The sequence below is a fragment of the Periophthalmus magnuspinnatus genome, chromosome 7, assembly GCF_009829125.3.
Source record: "Periophthalmus magnuspinnatus isolate fPerMag1 chromosome 7, fPerMag1.2.pri, whole genome shotgun sequence".
Taxonomy (NCBI): Eukaryota; Metazoa; Chordata; class Actinopteri; order Gobiiformes; family Gobiidae; genus Periophthalmus; species Periophthalmus magnuspinnatus.
Window position 1 is genome coordinate 23,198,161 of NC_047132.1, and position 18,587 is coordinate 23,216,747.

At 39.2% G+C, this 18,587-nt stretch overlaps 3 protein-coding genes across 6 annotated transcripts in view; 1 reads left to right on the forward strand and 2 right to left on the reverse strand.

Moving 5' to 3' along the window:
* Positions 1 to 215: 215 nt before the first annotated feature.
* On the reverse strand, positions 216 to 6,700 carry LOC117373424 (YTH domain-containing family protein 1-like). 3 transcript variants are annotated; one of them, XM_033969447.2, is made up of 6 exons: positions 6,198 to 6,700; positions 4,919 to 4,943; positions 4,339 to 4,421; positions 2,623 to 4,248; positions 2,487 to 2,531; positions 216 to 2,383 (listed from the first exon to the last, which is right to left on the reverse strand). In XM_033969447.2, the coding sequence occupies exons 1-6, from the start codon at positions 6,222 to 6,224 to the stop codon at positions 2,357 to 2,359; spliced, it is 1,833 nt and encodes a 610-aa protein (XP_033825338.1). In that variant the 5' UTR covers positions 6,225 to 6,700; the 3' UTR covers positions 216 to 2,356. The 3 variants fall into 3 exon arrangements, with proteins under 3 accessions (XP_033825338.1, XP_055078819.1, XP_055078817.1); XM_055222844.1 differs by having other exon boundaries at positions 2,632 to 4,248; positions 4,919 to 4,946; positions 6,198 to 6,669; XM_055222842.1 differs by having other exon boundaries at positions 4,919 to 4,946; positions 6,198 to 6,666.
* Positions 6,701 to 7,661: 961 nt separating this feature from the next.
* Positions 7,662 to 10,387, forward strand: birc7 (baculoviral IAP repeat containing 7). The gene is made up of 8 exons (XM_055222959.1): positions 7,662 to 8,244; positions 8,588 to 8,687; positions 8,814 to 8,895; positions 8,970 to 9,012; positions 9,369 to 9,415; positions 9,539 to 9,578; positions 9,658 to 9,723; positions 10,114 to 10,387. Exons 1-8 carry the CDS (start codon positions 7,704 to 7,706, stop codon positions 10,311 to 10,313), a joined length of 1,119 nt encoding a protein of 372 aa, XP_055078934.1. The 5' UTR covers positions 7,662 to 7,703; the 3' UTR covers positions 10,314 to 10,387.
* A 209-nt stretch (positions 10,388 to 10,596) lies between these two features.
* The window catches only part of nkain4 (sodium/potassium transporting ATPase interacting 4), a 40,421-nt gene continuing 32,430 nt past the window's right edge, over positions 10,597 to 18,587 (reverse strand). Inside the window, exons 5-7 of one of the 2 annotated variants that reach the window (XM_033969454.2) lie at positions 17,996 to 18,056; positions 12,853 to 12,937; positions 10,597 to 12,079 (exon numbers count right to left, since the gene is read on the reverse strand). In XM_033969454.2, the coding sequence (XP_033825345.1) occupies positions 12,070 to 12,079; positions 12,853 to 12,937; positions 17,996 to 18,056 (156 nt within the window). In that variant the 3' untranslated portion in view covers positions 10,597 to 12,069. The remainder of the gene's footprint in view (positions 12,080 to 12,852; positions 12,938 to 17,995; positions 18,057 to 18,587) is intronic. The other variant, XM_033969455.2, reaches the window with a different exon arrangement.

The following is an 18,587-nucleotide window of genomic DNA, read 5'->3' on the forward strand; positions in this document are numbered from 1 at the left end:
GCAATAATATAGTGTAGAAGTGGGTCGCTTTGCCCAGCTCACCAGAAGACTACATTCTCCTTCATCCTTGATAGAGTAAGACAACGGAAGGAACTAACTCAGCACTGTAATCCTTTCAGTGACATTTAAGCCCTGGGACTGCCCCGTGGAGCTCACTTTAAGGTCATTGTAGCTTTAAACCCACTAACACAATTCACAACATCAAGACAAGGTAATTGCTGAATGGACAGTTTATTAAGGCTTGATTTCCTCTAGAAAGAAAAACCAAGATAGATCTTTTTGAACAGGTTATTATGCCCACTACAACTGTGGTCTATAAGATAATCAATGTTTATTTAATATTTCATGTCCTTCTTGTAGTGTAGATACATAGACTTTTATGGCTAAATCTTTTACATCATGTCTCTGTTACATCATACATCTTCAGACATTTTCTCTTCTCACAGTGCCATTGTAGAGCCCTTCCCATGCACTCAAAACCAGCTTTCCTGAGGGCAACACTGATGTTTTCGGTCCCGCCTTTCACCTTGTCAAAACATGAAGGGCATATTGCTTGGCTTAAACCTAACTACCGATTATTAGTGCAGGAAAGAAAAAAAAAAACAAAAAAAACAAAACGGGTGTGTTAAATGACTTCACTAAACTACAAATGATATACTGGCCTGGTGAAATGCTGCTTCACACGTGGGTAATATAATAAAGAGTTTATTCTGTGGTCTGGGAACTGTGCAGGGCACAAATATGCTTTTGACAATTGTGCTACTGGTGGCCTACTCTATCCACAGAAGTACCACTGTGTTTTTCAAAAAGAAAATGATGCAACATAAACAAATAAGACATTTCGGAACACTATGCAAACACTATTCGCAGCATTCTTAGTATAATGGAAAAATATGTCATCAGTAAAATACTGAATTATTGAATAAAACCAGTAAGAGTGACTGTCTTCCTCTCGATTGCAAACATAACATTACGGTGTCCTCATTGATGCACATGGATCATTTAGAATAATTTATATTACTGGATTGCAGCTTGACATCAAACCACAGACATTGGACATTTTTTAAAAGTATTTTTGTTAATAATGGTTTCGGCTAAGCAATATCCAAGAAACACACAGAAACCACTTTTCATTCTTATTTTTTCTTACTTGATAGTAAATCAGTTACATTAATTTTAGGTTATACATTTTTAGGCTTTCTCCATGAATATATATATTATATATATATATACTCCTACATTAAAGCTTAGCATTATGACCAACATGATAGATTCATCAAAACCAAATCTAGGTGGGGAGGGGCAAGAACAAAGGATTAAGACAGAATGATGGTGAATGAACAAATATATGAACCCTCCCCCCTTTTGTGAAACAAAACACCATAGCAACAATTCATTTAACGCAGCAGTAATATCATTACATAATTCTGATATTAAAACAATTTAAAATGGCAAGTGAAAGATCTCTCTGACTGGGTTATGTAAAGAAGCCGAACCTCCCAATGAAACATACAAGTATCTCAAAGACAATCATTAACAGAAAGCAACGCCATGGGGTGCCGAAGATGTTAAAAGTACAATTTCTGATTTGAATGAGTTCTGGTTGTGGAGGACACATCAGTTATTACTTTCCCAGAGGCCTTTGCTTTTCTTCCTCTGAAATGTCTCAAGTCCTGTGTGACTTCACACTATCCCTGATTTCTCCAGCAATGTCACTGTTAAAGCAGTTCTTTTGAAGAGTCACCAATAATTAGAAAAAAAATTAAGGCTCCAGAAAACAGGTTTCTGAAATGAAAATTGTCAGTAGTAAGCCAAAAAATATAGATTCTGTTGATCTGAATGAAAAATAGATAAACCCTTGAAGTTTTAATATCACGCAGTTCCAAGTCTGACATTGCCTTTGGGATCCGCTAACCCTGTTGGCACAGATAAATTCTGAAGCATGGCAATGGTGCCCCCATGTGGACAAAAGGGGCAGGACACATCCGTTCCTGATTGTATTGAAATATAAAGTGGCAGATATTTTCCGTGGTGCAGTCAAACCCTGATTTGATTGACTTAGAGGGAATGAGCAGGGGAGATAGGACCAGTCCATGAGAGAAGACAACAAGATGGTAAAAACAGGAGGAAAACTAAAAAAAAATGTGTGGTGGTGACCAAGTAACACATTAAATTTTGTTTTCCCTGCACAAGAAATGAATAGCAAATGGGGCAAAGAAGCACAAGTTTCAACATTGGCAGAGATTTGCCAGGATAAAATTGAAAAAAAATGAAGGGCTTTGTTGCATTTTCATCTTCAATCTCTGAAATCAAAAGTTCTAGTGTAACTGCTGATCAAGCCAAGGATAAATGTTTTCTATTGTTTATTCCGGTTTTGGCGTTCCTGTTGGAAACAAAAGACACGTATTTAAAAACATTTTACAGGAGCAAACTTTATATAAATACTAAAGCGCATTAACTGCCTTCTAAATAAAATATCTTCTTACCTGATCCAATCGAGAGCGGTTCTGTATTTGAGGCGGTTCAAAAGTCTGTCGCCAAAAGTAAAGAGAAAATACACTTAGTTTCTCTGGAAATTAGACATTTTATGAAATGTTATGAAAAGTGAGTGAAGTGCCGTACCTTACGCACCTCTTCCTCCTCCTCCTGCCTCTTCTCGTAGTGGGAGAAGTCATCAAAGATGGAGGTGGTGTGTTTGTACTGCGCAATGATCTTCAGCACCTGCTTAGCCTTCTCCAGAGGAACCTCCTGAGTGTCGCGGGAGTTTGTCACCGGTTTGTTGTCATTATTTTCCAGGCGGATGTGGCGCAGTTGGCTGTTAGGCACATCTTTAACAAACAACCAGTCCACATCAAACTTTCCCTTCCACTTGTCCTGTGCCCAAACGCCAGCGCTGGTGCCATAGTCCACTGGTGAGCGCATCTCTGCTACACCGCAAAAATGGCCACTGCCGTTAACGCTGAACAACAGATAGACTGGACCTTTTCCATTCATGGCTCTGAACGCTGCGTCCAAGCGCTTGTTTCCATGCTCCGTGCTACACCATATGGAATACTTGATGGACCGATGGATATCGTCCTCAGAGTAGCTCTTAATAATGAAAACACGGCCATTCTTCAGATTCCACTCAAAGTCCTTGGGGTTGTAACTATGAGAGGCACGCAGTTTCTCCAACACTGGATGGGACTCTCCACCAGGTCCCTGGCTTACTAAATTTTGTGGGCCACCATTTCCTCCCACTATTCCCATAACACTGCCATCCTGGCTAGGACTGCCCTGCCCATAGCCCTGGTTCCGGTTGCGTGGAGCGACCCAGCGGGTTTGGGGCTGTGGAGGCTGGGTGTGGTTTTGATAGGGCTGTGGTGGGGGTTGATGGTGGGGCTGGGGCTGTAAGGCCATTGGCTGCATCTGGGGCTGTACCAGAGACTGAGGAGGGGGCTGCAGTGGACCCTGTTGCATGGGGGGCTGAGGGGGGAGACCATGGGGCAGGCCGAGGGGCTGCTGCTGCAATGGAGCTGTGGCTACTTTAGTCACAGGACCCTTGTCCCAGGTTCCTATGTTCATGTTGTGTTTGATGGGAGGGGGAGGAAGAGCTCCCCCTGGATTGGACATCCCTGATTTCACTTTTGACTTAAGTTGCTGGGGTTTGGCCGGCTTACTGGCGATGGCAGCCCAGGAAGTTGGTTTGGGTGGTGGCATGCCAATGGGTGTAGCTCCGTTCCCGGTGGCTGCTACAGCTGGTCCCCCAATCACAGAACCCACTGCCTTCACCCCTGAGCCCTGACCTGTGACATCTCCTCCAATCTTCAGGCCCACCATACCCTGCTCCAGACTGTTCATGCCAGGGGCCTTGTTGAGGGTGTCACTATGAAAGCCTGTCTGCCCATCAGGCACCAGGGTGCCCCCTAGTGAACTAGGGGGGTAACTGTAGCTGCCACCATATGCTGAACTTTGAGTCTGCTGGCCCTGGGAACCACTAGTGCCCCAAGCAGAGAAAGCAGGGTTTTCAGGGAAAAAGTTAAACCTATGAGGGTAGATGCTGCTGCCCAAGCCCCCCGGCTGCCCAAACACTGTGTCCGGCATAAAATGATGGTCTCCATTACTCAGTGGTCCATAGGGGGTGAGGTAGGGAATTGGAGGGTCCCCACCTGTAGACCAAGGTGCTTCACTGAGGGGGTATGGAAATCCAATAGACGGAGCATAGTAACTGGACAGGTAAGGGTCTGTGATGGACTGGTAGCTGTTGTTCTAGATGGCAAAAAGGCAGGTGGAGAATAATGTAAATTATGAGAATTTACAAGAGTTTTACATGTTCGTATTAAATAAAGGGACCTATACCTGAGTTGATTGCCCAGGTGTGAGGTATGGCTCAAAATCATTGTCGTGGACAGTTTCCTTCTGATGCAGTGAACCATTTTGCACTGAAACGGCACAACAAAATCAAATAATTTAAGGTAATGAAAGCATATTTGAACAAAAGTTCCAAAGACTGACTATCTCACAGGACTGTAGATGCTATCAATAATCATCATAACTAAAATACAGAAAACGTTAAACTCAATCTTTGATTCTAACATGTGCCCCATTTTTAAATGTGATGCTATTTCCAGGAGGTTTACAAAGTGATGCAGCACATTATTGAGTTTGTTTTCCACTATCAGCAGAAGAGCAAATAGTTAAACCTGACGTTAACTCGACCAATGGGTGAGCCAAGATCTCTATACTGCGATTCCTAATTTCGTCACACAATCAGTATTATAAACTGCTGTAATATTGTGCAGGGAGATATTTCACAAAAGTAAGTTGTGGCAGCCCAACAACTTTGCGATATAATCACAAAATATACTGTGCAATACAAAATTATTGCAGCATAAAGATTATGTACAATGGAACAAGGATGAGTCCTGCTTAAACTCACCTTTAGATGCTTGCCCCTTTGATCTCTGCACCCAGTTGGATCATGCAAAAAAAAAAAAAAAAGACTAAGTTACAACAATGATTACTCCACAACTGATGATTCTCCTAAGATGACTCGTTACTTGAGGTAACTGCCTCCTGAAGAGTTAAGGCGGCCTTTTTTAAGGGAAGACACTACAGGCAGGTCTCTGTACAAGCTTTAATGTGGAAACACCACAATTATCCGCTCTGTGCCCAAAGATGTTTTAATATTTAATTTAATCAACTTGCATCAATACATGCAAAGACCGTTTTCTCAAAATGCATTTTTCTCCCATAGGGACCTAAGGATCACCCCTTAAAGTAGCACATACACACCACATTATCCAATATTATACCTAATGATTCAGATGGAGCACACAGAAGGATTTCTTATATCCAATACAAAGTCTGATTTATTAAAGATTTAACTTTTTTAAAATTAGGGAAATATTTGTTTTTAGGCATTTTTTCAGTGAGATTTAGTTTACCCAAATACTATATTTTTGTATGTAATATGACAAAAAAAAATGAAGATAGAAATCTAAAGCTGGCTCTATTTATTTTTGAGAACCATATGTCCCAAAATTTGTTTTTACACATAAAATGCCTCACTTTTATAAGAAAACATTATGTGAGGAAAAACTTATAATGCATTTTTTTCCTTAAATGTAGAGATATCAATGTGAAACTTCTTATGTAGTTTAGATGCAGAATGTTTTTTTTGTTTTTTTTTTAATCCTATTCACCTGCTGTGTCTCGCCTTAATAGTATGAATGTCCTCGAGCACAAATCATTGCTTAGTAAATCAGACCTTAAATGTAAACTCAATAAACACGTCACTGTTGACTAATAAATAGCTTAAAACACACCGTTACAGATGACATGAATTTACAGTTATTATATATAACTGAACAGCACAGATTTCCTTCCAAAAGTATACGTTGCCTCGTATTTTAGCATTAGGGTAACGTTTGGTAGGAGACACTGGTAGTTTTTTTTTATATGTTTCGTTATGGCAAAATTATGCCATCTTTTCATTTTATCTTTTTATATCTTTTAACAGTAATGCCCACACATTCTACTGTCTACTCTTAGAAGATCTGTCATATAAAAATTATTTCTTCTCAGCTAAACCGGCCAGTGTTAGTGGCTAGTTAGCACTTCCAAGGAATAGCTGTAGCCCTGTAAATGTTAGCACAGTTAGCTCCGAGCTAATAGATTTGAAGCTCATGCGAGGTACGCTACATCATCCTTCCTACCTGAGGGTCAATGCTCGTGGTAGACATAATTCATTAAGCAAGTCCTTGGATCCTCACAGAGTCTGGGCTTGTGACTGTATTTCCAGCCCCGTGATAGGAAAGAAACTTCACAGCACAGTTACAGTTAGCACTCAAGGCTAATGTGGCTAGTTATGCCGCTAAGCGTAAAGGCTCGTAGTCGTAGCGCAGGCTCAGCTGTGTATTTTCCGATGAATCCAACTTCTTCACTTCAAGTCTTTCGGTTCGTATCAGGAGATCAGGCGAGTCTGTGAAGGAGCTCGGGTTCTGCTTGTAAACGACCGTATGGACCTGTTGTGTCTCCTATCTTTCGGCCCCTCTGGTCGCCTGATACTTGTCTTTTTTATTCCTCAGAGCCCTCCTCAGTTGCGTTAAAGCCCCGTGCACTTCCCCAATGGCCGCTCCATCCGGGCTTTGAGACACCGCTGTAGTTTGGGCCGATCACCGCAGGGTGGCAAAGGGTGACGCTCCGCTGCTATTACACCAGCGGTGTAGTGGGTGAGTACAGTCTATCAGTGGTGAGAACCGAGAGGGCCAAATCAAGATAATGAATAGAGTCAGTGTGTACTGTACACACAGGGCAACTACATTACTAATGCTATATGTTTTATTATTATCATATCCATTGCCAGTACAAATTATAACTAAATGAACGAAGTCGACTTAACTTAATCATAAAGTTTTTTGGTTTTTTTTTTTTTTTTTTTTTTTTTTTTTTTTAGTAGACCAGTATTGTAGTTATTCTCTTCCACCACTAGATGGGAGCATTAGCCTATTGATACTTACACGTAAAACACCCCACGCTGTGGGTGTTCTACATGTATCTCTATGGTGAAATGTTCTGTAATTACCATGGTGACGCAATGCACACATTAGCAAACAGAGTCAAAACAGTTTTATGATGGTCTGAAAACTCAAGAAAAATTACAAAATGGATTTAAACAACACATTTTCTGGAGCCTGTGATCAATAAAAGTGTTTCATGGTCCTATTTAGGTGTTTGATTTTCAACAAAACGGTGAGAGTGACTAACTGAAAAACTGTTGACTAATGTTATCTAGCTTGTGACTGTAATATAATATGTGAGATACTCATGTAAGAGAACAAATCAGCTCACCTGTTGTAATTCCAGTTAGTATCAGCTGCAAAGTATGAATAAGGTCAGACCACTCTTAGTTCTTTTTTTCCATTAGTATTATTTATTTTATGCTCTGACTGGAATCAAAACATTAGTTGAAATTGTAAAGACCTATTTACTTTCATTAGTACCTAACTTTCATACAGTTTACTTGGGCTATTTTCAAGCACAGATTTCCCAGGGGATGGAGTTCATTCATGTAGAAGATCAATAGCCTGACTTTCTGGCATGTAGTGGCTGTTCTGGAAGGTAGTGTCCTGCAGGTTACTGTCCAAGCCCCACATTATCTCAGTGGATGTGATGTGTTACACTCAACATCATCGAGGACTCCACTATGGACCGCAAAACGGATGACTGGCAGAGGACAAAAAGGAATAGAACACTCTATATTTGCCAATATTATGGATGACAGAGGGACTATGTTGTATTTACTCGAGAAGCCTCAGATGAGAAGGGAAAGAGACAGACTTCAGACTTTCCAAACTTGGCCATTAGATGCTCCAGTTAGATCTACAGACCTGGCAAAGGCAGGTTTTTTCTACCTCGGTCCTGGAGATGAAGTTCAGTGCTTTTGCTGTGGAGGTATTTTGAGATGTTGGGTGCACGGGGACAGTCCGGTAACAGAGCACAAAAGACATTTCCCCACCTGTAATTTCATTTTGGGACGAACTGTGGGGAATATTCCACTACAGGATGGTTCATCAGACTCAGTGGATGGGCAGCTCTTGAGTCAGCTCCAAAGGATGACCATGGACGACCAAGGCACCATGGGTCAGGCAGTGTACCCCGAGATGGATGAGGAGGACACCCGGCTAACTACTTTCCATAACTGGCCCACAGAGGCATCGGTACAGCCAGATGTACTTGCAAGAGCTGGATTTTTCTACACAGGTTATATGTTAGATCTCATAGAAGTGATTTTCAAACAGTACAATTAGAGAAATAGTCCCAAAAATGGCATTTGCTTTGAAGAGAAATAGAAAGTAGTATTTAAAAGTAATAATGCATTTCAGAATGTGTAAAATGTTTACCCCTCTCCTAGTTGTTGCCAGAGAGAACTGTCTTTGTCCATGAGTTCATGCGTTGTTCTGCTGAGTCATGAGGTCAGGGGCAGAATGACCCAGACACAGCTGCTAGAGTAGTGCATTCATGCGACAGGAAAACAAGAATTAAAAACTACACAAAATGTTGTGTAATGTAAAAGTCAATATTATTTTTTAATGCGTTTTACCAGGGCACGGGGACAATGTCAAGTGTTTCTTCTGTGATGGAGGGCTGAGAAACTGGGAACCAGGTGATGACCCCTGGCAGGAACACGCCAAGTGGTTTCCAAGGCAAGACTAACCTTTGAAAAAAGTTTGAAATCAGCTGTTCTATTGCCCTGCTCTAATCTAAAATGTCACTGTTCTATTTGTAAAAAAAAAATACATAATCAAATAATAAGTATTATTTTTTCTCAGATGTGAGTTTTTGATCCAGTCCAGAGGGCAGGGCTACATCAGTAATATCCAGGATGCACATTTTCATCTAGGTGAAACTGTGGTAAGTCTTAGTGCGGAAGTTTATGAATAATTATCTGTTGGTTGTTTATTAAGTGGATCTTTTATTTTTGTCAGAGTGGTCAAAATTCAGCTGCTCGAGACCCTGGCTCCAGAAATGGTATGTAAATAAAAACATAAGCATTTTAAATTTATAATTTTGATTAGAAAAAAGTATTTACTATTGAACTTCAGAAATTAATACCCGCAGAGAAGTTAAGTTAAGTTGTCTGTCAACATGATGGTGAAGCATCTTCTTGAGTATAATATGAATTTGCTCATTGCATCTGGACTAATAGATAGAACTCATAGTAGTTAGGGACCTGTAGTCAAATTATTATTCTGTTACTTAATCCTCATGGGCACCCATTAGCACACTATGCTATGTTAACCAAGTGTAATGCCATTTTACCTCAAATCAGTACAATTTAGAGGAAATGTGTGTATCTGAATGACTTTCTGTATTTGTTCTACTAGATGTGGTTGGTGGAATGGGAGTGTCCTCGATTATGCTCTCTCCTGTGGTACAGACAGTTCTTCAGATGGGGTTTGAGGCTAACCTTGTGGAAAGCCTGGTCAAAACCAAGTACCTCCTGACAGGGCACTTCTATACCTCTGTATCTGATTTAGTCACTGATGTGCTACAGGCTGAGGAGGAGGACAGACAGAGGGGACCCACCAGCAGAGGTAAAACTAGAACTGCTCACTGTGTACTGGGAGTATTACCATCATTCACACTTATTGTCAAATATATCTGATCTTTTAGAGCCAGAGGTCAGACAGGGGACTAGCTCTGGAAATACAAGATCCCAAACTGCTAATAAAGAAAAAGGTAAACAAATGCTATCACAAACATGTTGACATGATCTTACATATATTTTTTAATGATCACATTACATCCACCATATTCATCACATTTCTTCTTTTTGTTGAATAACTATGCATTTTAAATGTATCAAGTTTTTACTTATGCTACTGTTGGTAGCCTAAGAGACTTGTGGGGTAGACTGAGGTAGACTAAAGGAGGCAAGGCTGCCAGTCTGTGCCATGGGCCTCTCCAACCACCACTGATCACAGGCACACACAAATGCTCATTAGACAGGATTGTTGAATATGAAGCTATTGTGTTTTTGTTTTTATTTAAGCTTTTTTGGGATAGTCCCAGTGAGATGTGGACTCCTGAATAAATTTAATTATAATTTTCTCATTGGTTCCTCTACAGTGAAGGACCCCAGCCCAGAGGAGCTCCTGAAGCAGCTACAAGAGGAGCGCACCTGTAAGGTGTGCATGGACAAACTGGTGTCCATCGTGTTCATCCCCTGTGGTCACTTAGTGGTGTGTGGAGACTGTGCTGCCAGCCTGCGCCACTGTCCCATCTGTAGAGCTGTCATCAGGGGCAGTGTGCGGGCCTTTATGTCCTGAAGGGCCAGGATAGTCCTTATAAGGGTGTTCAATGAGTGCTGGATTTGTATTTCATTCTGTCTACACTTTTTAAACATTGGAGTTTGATAATAAATAAACTTAATCAAAACTTCATGTATAAATGTTGCTATTAGGGGTCAACCACTGGCCACAGGCCACAATCTTTTGACAAATCTAGATTTACTCTAAAGGAATTTATGTGAGTAGTTGTCTATCGGTGTAAGCCTCTAATATGAAGGCACAGAAAGTAAATAATGTAAATATACATAATACAAATATCATTACAAATCACTTCATTTTATTAACAAATATTTATTTACAAAAACACACAATACAACAATGCACAAACAGGCTTGATCAGTCAGACACCAAAATTGAACAGAACTGTGATCTGTAGTCAAATGATATATAAAGAGGTGGATTTTTTTCTGTTGCACATTCACAACCTACTATCTCCAGTAGTCTCTGGAAGGCTCTACCAAGAGGAAGACTGCTCTGATACTTGAACATGAGGTGCTTTGTGATCTTTTTTTACTACAGCAATTCATCCAAGAGTGCATAAACAGTCTGCAGTGTTTAAAGAGGTTGATCACAGGCAGACAATATGATCTTTGTAATAATTGTTAATTATTTAGAGAACTAATAAAATACTGCAACCAAGTTGTGCTATAGAAAAAGTACTATTAACATTCATTCTACAGAATGCCCTTTGAAAGAAAATAGGGTTATGTTTGAGCAGCTTTACACTTTGTACTTTATCACTTTTAACTCCAGAGGGCAATAAAGAGTAACAAATGAAAGGTTGACAGAACCAGGCAAAATGTGTACTGAAAAGTTTCCCCAGATCTTACTTGTAATACGTTTGTACATCCACAATAGTCATACAGTCAGAGTTTGAAAACATGCTATTTTTAAACAATATGAACATTTGTCACTTGGTAGTTTGAGAGATTCTTGCAGCCTTATTCCCACCATAGTACTTTCCTTTAGCCACTTTTGTTAGAAGATGCTGACCTTCGTAATTTGTCATTGGTCATAGATACACCTGACTGATTATCCCTCTTTGCAGGCCAGCCAAGACCTCTCACTTTTATAATACAAAGACAAATATCCCTCAATGGGAGATGCTTTAACATTGAGTCTCAAATCAGCTCAATGGGTGCAATAACATTTTTTGCAAGTTAAAAATATACTGCTCTGTAACCTCTTGTCAGATTTGTGAGTACGTGAAAACAAAGCTGCCTTGAACAGAAGCCTCAAACGCTGGCCCTTTGAGGTTTCCAGAAATAAAACATGCCTGTCGATGTATTTGGACTTTTTAACATGTCTTTGCATTCAACTAATCTCCTTTTCTTGCTTCTTTATTTACAATTTCTTCTTGACAGGTTTGGTTCTTTTGGTACATGGCCTTCTGGTACCCAGTGGTCCCTCTTGCCTCTTCCTGCACCATTCTTGTTTAAAATCTTAGCATAGAATTAACAGACAGAGCAAAATTGCCCCTAAAGTCAAGACTTGAACTAGCAATAACAGACCAATGAGGCACAGACTGAACATGAAATGATTGAAAGTTGAGCCAAATGTGAGCCTACAATGAAAACCTCTCAAGTGCCATGCATAGCTCCTTGTAATGTTTTCTTATGGGGCTGAAAACATTATACTCAAAACAATCACAAATTTGAGAAACAACAAAACTATATGGGCAGCTCAAGCAAGATGTCTGAGAAAACTTGCAGAATCACATCGTTGGTCTTTTCATTTACGTAGACCTAAAAAACCCCAGAAACAATGGGTTAGAGCTATGTATAGTATTATAACATTCATACAATTCTGTGTTCACACGCTTTATAAACAGAGTCATTACATAAACATGGTAAAAAGTATGTTTAATAAACCACCAAATGAGTGCAGGGCAAAATGTGTGATTGTAAGGATATAGATAAATAGCCAAATCAACTGATTTTCCACTGCCTTTGAAATCAAGATTTTTCTGCTTTAAAATCAACATTTTTATATGCACACACACAGAGACACACACATTACGTTTCAGTGCTTTTTGAGAACATTACATTTTTACAGTCATTTCCTGGGGACTGATCCAAACCATAACGCAAACCCTAACTTCAAATAACTCATTACCGAAAATTAAATCCTGCTGTTGATCTAATAATAAAGAGTTTACATCATAGGGACCTGGTTTTCGTCACCAAAATGCAGGCAGTTCCCAAAGAATTGAGTATGTATATACAGAGAATAGAGTGTGCATATGGATTTGAGTCCCCACAATGTGAATACCCGCCCATAATGCTACAATGGCAGTAACATGAAAGGCCATCTCATTCCCTTAAGCTGTGACAGGATGTAGCTTGTTCACTGTATAGTTTATTCCAAAGACACCGGACATGTTTTCAGTCTCCGGATACTGAACCGGGAACCACACAGCGGGATTGGGTCTCCGCACAATACTCAGACAGATAGTAAAATGGTAATAATAATACATCAAGCCAAAAATGAGGTGTGATGGCGGGACAATGATACTTACGGGTACATGGGCTTTAAGAGGAGATGAGATGGTTTCTCATTGACATGGTACAGAGGGAATGGGTCAAATCCACCAATAAAATCAACTGAAACAAATATGAATGAAATAAATAAAAATACACTGACATGCAAATGGTAAAATAAACAAAGAGGATGAATGTGGTGTGAGTGTGAGGGTATTCTGAGCATTAAAAACACTTAAACTCTGTGCAATACTGTGGAATATTCAAGGACATCTCTACAGAAGTAAGCAGATGGTGGATCCTAAACTGGAAAAAAATATATAGTACACCTTCAACTCATATATATATAATATCATTACATTACAGTTGCACGTACTTATAGTAAAAACCTGCTGTTGTGTATATAATTTTGTATGTATTAATTTCACTAACAAAATGTGATACTGTATTTAGATGAATGTGGAAGGGCACCCTGATGAAAAGTGTCATGCTTATACCAGTGCTGCTGATGCAAGGAAATACTTTTTGTTATGAAAGAGGAGATTGTGGCTCTAGAGGCTGCACAAAAGCCCCAAAGTGCAGAGCCGTTAGGGCAGAGCGCGCTACGCTTGTCCGCCTCAGTGACAGGGGGCCAATGAGATTAGGTGAACTGTCCAGATGCAGCCAGGCAATAGATGCAAGATGGGATCAAAACAACCAAAAACAAGCTTACAAGGAAAACTAAACTCTAAATGAAAAACTGCAAGGGGAAAGAATTTGTGGAAGATCAACAAAGGCCAAATCAATGACATCCTGATAAGCAGGTGTGCACTGCAGTGTAGAGATATGAGCAGGATGAGAGCGCGCCACATGTCCTGCAGAGAAGAGGTCCCCTTAACTTTGACCCCAGACTGTTTGATCCTATGGTTTTCTCTGCAGACCAAAACATAAACAGGCCAGAATGGCTCTTTCCTGCTCTTTGTGGTACAGGTGATAAAATGGGAATAGTAAAAAAAAAAAGTGATAAATATTTTTCGTTACAAGCAGGATTGTGTCTGACAGAGTTAACTATACAAATCTTCTCATCAAACATCATATTGGTGATGTTAATGAGGATGACAGGTGTCCTAAAGTGTAAAAGTGAGTGATGTAGACACACTGAAGAGTAGACACTAAACTCTGTTACATCTCTTCTCTCACACACCATTGCACAACCATCAGAGCTGATTAGGATATTATGAGTGGCTGTATGATGGGAATATGAACTGGTCATTGGGCAAGACACTTTACAAATCTTAACTTTGTGGTGTGAGGGTGATTGTGGACATGTGCAGATTTGCTTCTTTGCTTCTGTAAGTCCACTGTAAGCACTTTGAAAGGGTTGTCAAACTTGTAAAATGCAATAGAAATTATAAATAAATAAATAAATAAATAAACAAATAAATAAAACGTTATCTTAGTTTACATTTCTTACACAAAATAGATTAATTCAACTTCTCTTCTGTTTATTTTAAATATGATGCTTTTTCACCTACCCCTCCATTCACTCCTGATCTGTCCCTGTGTACCGTATCTAAGGATTTTCTGGGGATGTGACTCAGCACAGAAGCCCGGCAGCATAATTAGCCGACATGCTAAAGTGAGCTTATCCTAGCACTACACGGCTAACTGCGTGACCTACTTTACAAAGCGGATTTTCCCCAGCGCTGTCTCTCTGCCGGTGTGCCTGCTCTCCACTGATAAGTGCGTGGAACAAATCTGACACAACAAACAGTGACTCAGGGATGGGCACTGGACCAGACCAATAGAGATATATTGGTGCAAGTGCATGTGTGCAAACAAGAGCTTTGGAAAATAATGTCAAACAGCATCAAGCAGCCAAAGCTAATATGGTTGATGTTTCAAAAGGCTAATTCTGTGTGTCTGGTTTAACACGTGTCTGATGTGGCACTGTCACATAAGCACACTGTGTTGTGTACGCCATGGATCTATTAAAATAACGCCCAATATTGTCTCATTTCCAATTATTGTCATTGTCTGAAATAATGAGCCTATATTAGGGCTGAACAATTTCAGCAAAATATCTAATTGTAATTTTTCTGACAAGCATTGCGATTACGATTAGATTTATGATTCATGTTTTAATATTAGGATTCTGTTAAAAACTAACATTTTAAACACCAGAAGAATGGACCAAAAGCCGATAATATGAACTAACAAACTAATACAAGAAACACAAGTTTGTATAGATCGAAAACTACAAGGTCAGCAGTTTTATGCGGATTTCTTCTGTCTGTGGAGGAAATCACAATGGCACAAGCTTCCATAAGTACTCTAAAAATGGCAGCCTTTGTGGTTTGCTAAGTCAAATTGGCATTTTGATTTCACTGCAATCAGTATATAGACAAGAGAAAATAGAAAACTGGACTCAAACTAATAAAGCTCTCTGGCTCCTGACTTCTGTGTAGATATGGGCTATTGTCAGCACTATCTGCCCAAAATAGGCTGTTGTTTTCAGAAGATGGATTTACAGGCTCCCAAAAACCCAATGTATAGTCCCTATGGGAACTTAGTGAATTTGTTTAGCTTGCCAACAAAACAGCAAAACAAGTCTTTTTGCAATGGGCATTGGTAATGAGGTTGATGCGTCTTATAAACCCATTAATTCATCTTATTTGCTTGTAGGAGTGATAAATATATTGGCAGACAGATTTTCACTCTGACATTCATTGCACATTTCAACCAACAATGTCCTTGAGAGATTAAACAATGTGGTTTCATGACACTTTTCCACTGCCTAATAAAGCAATGCAAATAGTTTTGTTCTAATGAGAGACAGCACTAAGTAAAACACTGTAATTTGCCTGTCTTATTACACTCCCCTCACTTCCCAGGGTGCAGCTTGTGAGCTCACTGACCAGTGCCAGCCTAATGATCCTGTCAGAATGAGCCCTGCAACTTTTTACAAGCCCACACCTGGATAGAAGCTATACAGCAGCAAGAGACAGACTGTCATTACTTTATGTGTGTGGGAATCAAGGAGAAAAATACAAAGTAAAAGAAAGTAAAAGTTGCTGAGGCAGGCAGGAGCTCGAGAGAACAGCTTTAATCTAGGCATCAAATAGAGATAAAATGGGAGCGCAGTGTGCCTGTTCTGGTAATAGGGATATGTGTCTGAAAGAACAAAATGTCTTGTACAAATGACTTGAGTTAGAGCTAATGTAGCAGTGTCTCCAAAGACCAGATTTGAAATGTCTTCATATTTGAAATAACTGGCCAATTTTACCCCATGCTATTTCATAACTAACTATTTAAGCTTTTGGGGTTATGTTTATGTCTGGTGCTGTATCTGGATGTTTTCTTATGGAACAAGGACTTTAATGGGTATTTTTTAAATATATATATGCTGTAGCTCTATAGTTATACTAAATTAAACCATTTTTTGTTTGTTTTTCCCCATATGTTTAAGTGCAGATATATTGTATAAGCAGCTCAAAATATGTCCAATTTATTTATATTTAATATTTATATTTATAGTCCAATTTATATTTATATTCAGTAATCAGCAAGTACACTTTAGCATGCTAGTTGTTGTGACTGCAAACTCCACTCTGGTCTCTGAAAGTTGTGAAAAGTGCTTATAAGCTCATCACGGTGAATAATTAGGATCCTTGGAATGCATAAGGTAAGTGAGGAATAACTTTGGACCACTGCAAACCGTTTAAAATGAAATTAAAAATACGGAGTAAAATGACCATGGAGGCTCAAAACCATCTTGGCTTGGAGGTACAAGACTGGAGTATTCTCATTTTCAACTGAGGTCTTTATATTGTATGTTTTATGCTTATGGGTTAAAACAAAAAAATGTAAAAATAAAAATATGTTTCGAATTCTAATCTTGTATTTGTAGCCCTTTTCCCTTTTGGATGAGAGGGGGTGGAAGGTGTTAAAAATTTCCAACAGTCATATGACCATGGAATTTTAATTTTGCACTTTAATAATTGTTATGTCTTAATTCTATTTTTGTATATTTAATAAAGGAAGGTGCCCAAATCAAACCATATGTATGCCCGTTTGCTTGTAGATATTAATAGCCTATGTAAGTCAAAGCAAAATTCATAGCTGGAGAGGGAAAAAATAGCATTCTTTTTCCTAGTAGGAGCGAGCCCAGTGGGGATTACTTGGGGGTGACTGGTGATTAAGTGGTACAGACTGGAGCAGAAAGGGATTGTTGGGTGTGGACGCTCACCGCTCACAGACAGTGAATGCCTGGTATGTGACCGCCTAAGACGAGGAGATCTACAGTAGGGCATGTAAAGACGACACGCGGCTATAGCTTTGACTTTGTTCAGAGCGAGCAAGAGATCTGGAGGTATTTTTCAGTCTCCTCGTAAATATTTGAATGAGAAAGTGCTTGTTTGTAAGGTAACTTTGGGTTAGTGGTACTCATTAGTATCGTACGTAGTGGGAGGTATTTAGCTGACCTTTTTTTAAAATATTGACCTGAGGCTTATGGGGTTACCGTCGAAGCTTCTCTGATTTCACCATGTGTTCTACATGCCTTTTCTTCTTCACCACGACTAAATATTAGTTTGGGTAGTTTCATGACATTTGCATTCAACAGTGATAACATCATAGTTTATTTACTGACTATGTGATAATGTGATGTTGATATGTTAAATATACATCAGTTGCCAAGAGTGATACTGTTATATTCTACTGAAGTGGAAGCAGTATTTCCACTTCAGTAGAATTTTGTATTTTAGTATAGTAAAGGTCAATTAGTATCAACTTGGAAACTGTACACTCAACACCATTCCCTTTTCATTACCACATAAGTACTATTTATTTATCTGTTATCAGTTTAATCAGTTGTGATACTTGTCAATAAAAAAATCAGCAAATCAACTGTTCTCTTTGTGGAATTCAGATGACTTTTTCTTTCACTACTAAAATACAAAATAAACCATAAAATATAAAACCAGATGGAGATTATGCTGCGATCCAGCAGGTAGATGGGGGAGGGGTGCTACCCTGTGAGGATAGCTGGAGTGACAAACATAGGAAAGCATTTACAGATGAAAGTGAAGAGATGCAGAAGGCACGGTGCATAACAGCAGAGCTTCAATAACACAAGGCCAGAGCAAAACTCGAGTAGGCTATTGTGTGTTTAGGAGAGGCAGTGGATGTAATAATACTTACAGCTATCTTCCTCTTCAGTTATGGCGCTAACAACGTAGCAGGCGTAGACAAAGCCAAGGAGCTGTGAAAACATAATAATACAGAGTGCTAAGAAATGAGAATATGACAAGGTGATAGTTGGTAGGTTGTCCATTTCATAAGAAGGGGTAAAGATAGGAATACATGTATGACAACGCAATATTCAAATTAAACTTGCTAAATCATACAAAGAAAGCTCTGATAATATTGAAACAATTTTTGCCACTGACAAAAAACATAATGCAAGATAATCTCAGTAAACTATTTTTAAAAAGGCTGAGCTGCAGCACATAAATTACAAAATTAAGCTGTAATTAGCCATAGCTACTTATTCTACCCTCTACAGCTGAAATCATATGGTATTAGCAAAAATAAATAAATTGCAAAGAAATTGTACACATGACAAATATTGAGCCCCATCAAAATGTTGTTCCAGCGTTCATATACTGAACAATACGTTGATATAGTAATCATCGTGACAGGCCTACTCTTACCAATCCATCATATACAAGGTGTGGAACAAAATTATACACATGCTTTGTTGTTTACTATGGAGAAATCATGGAGGAAGCAA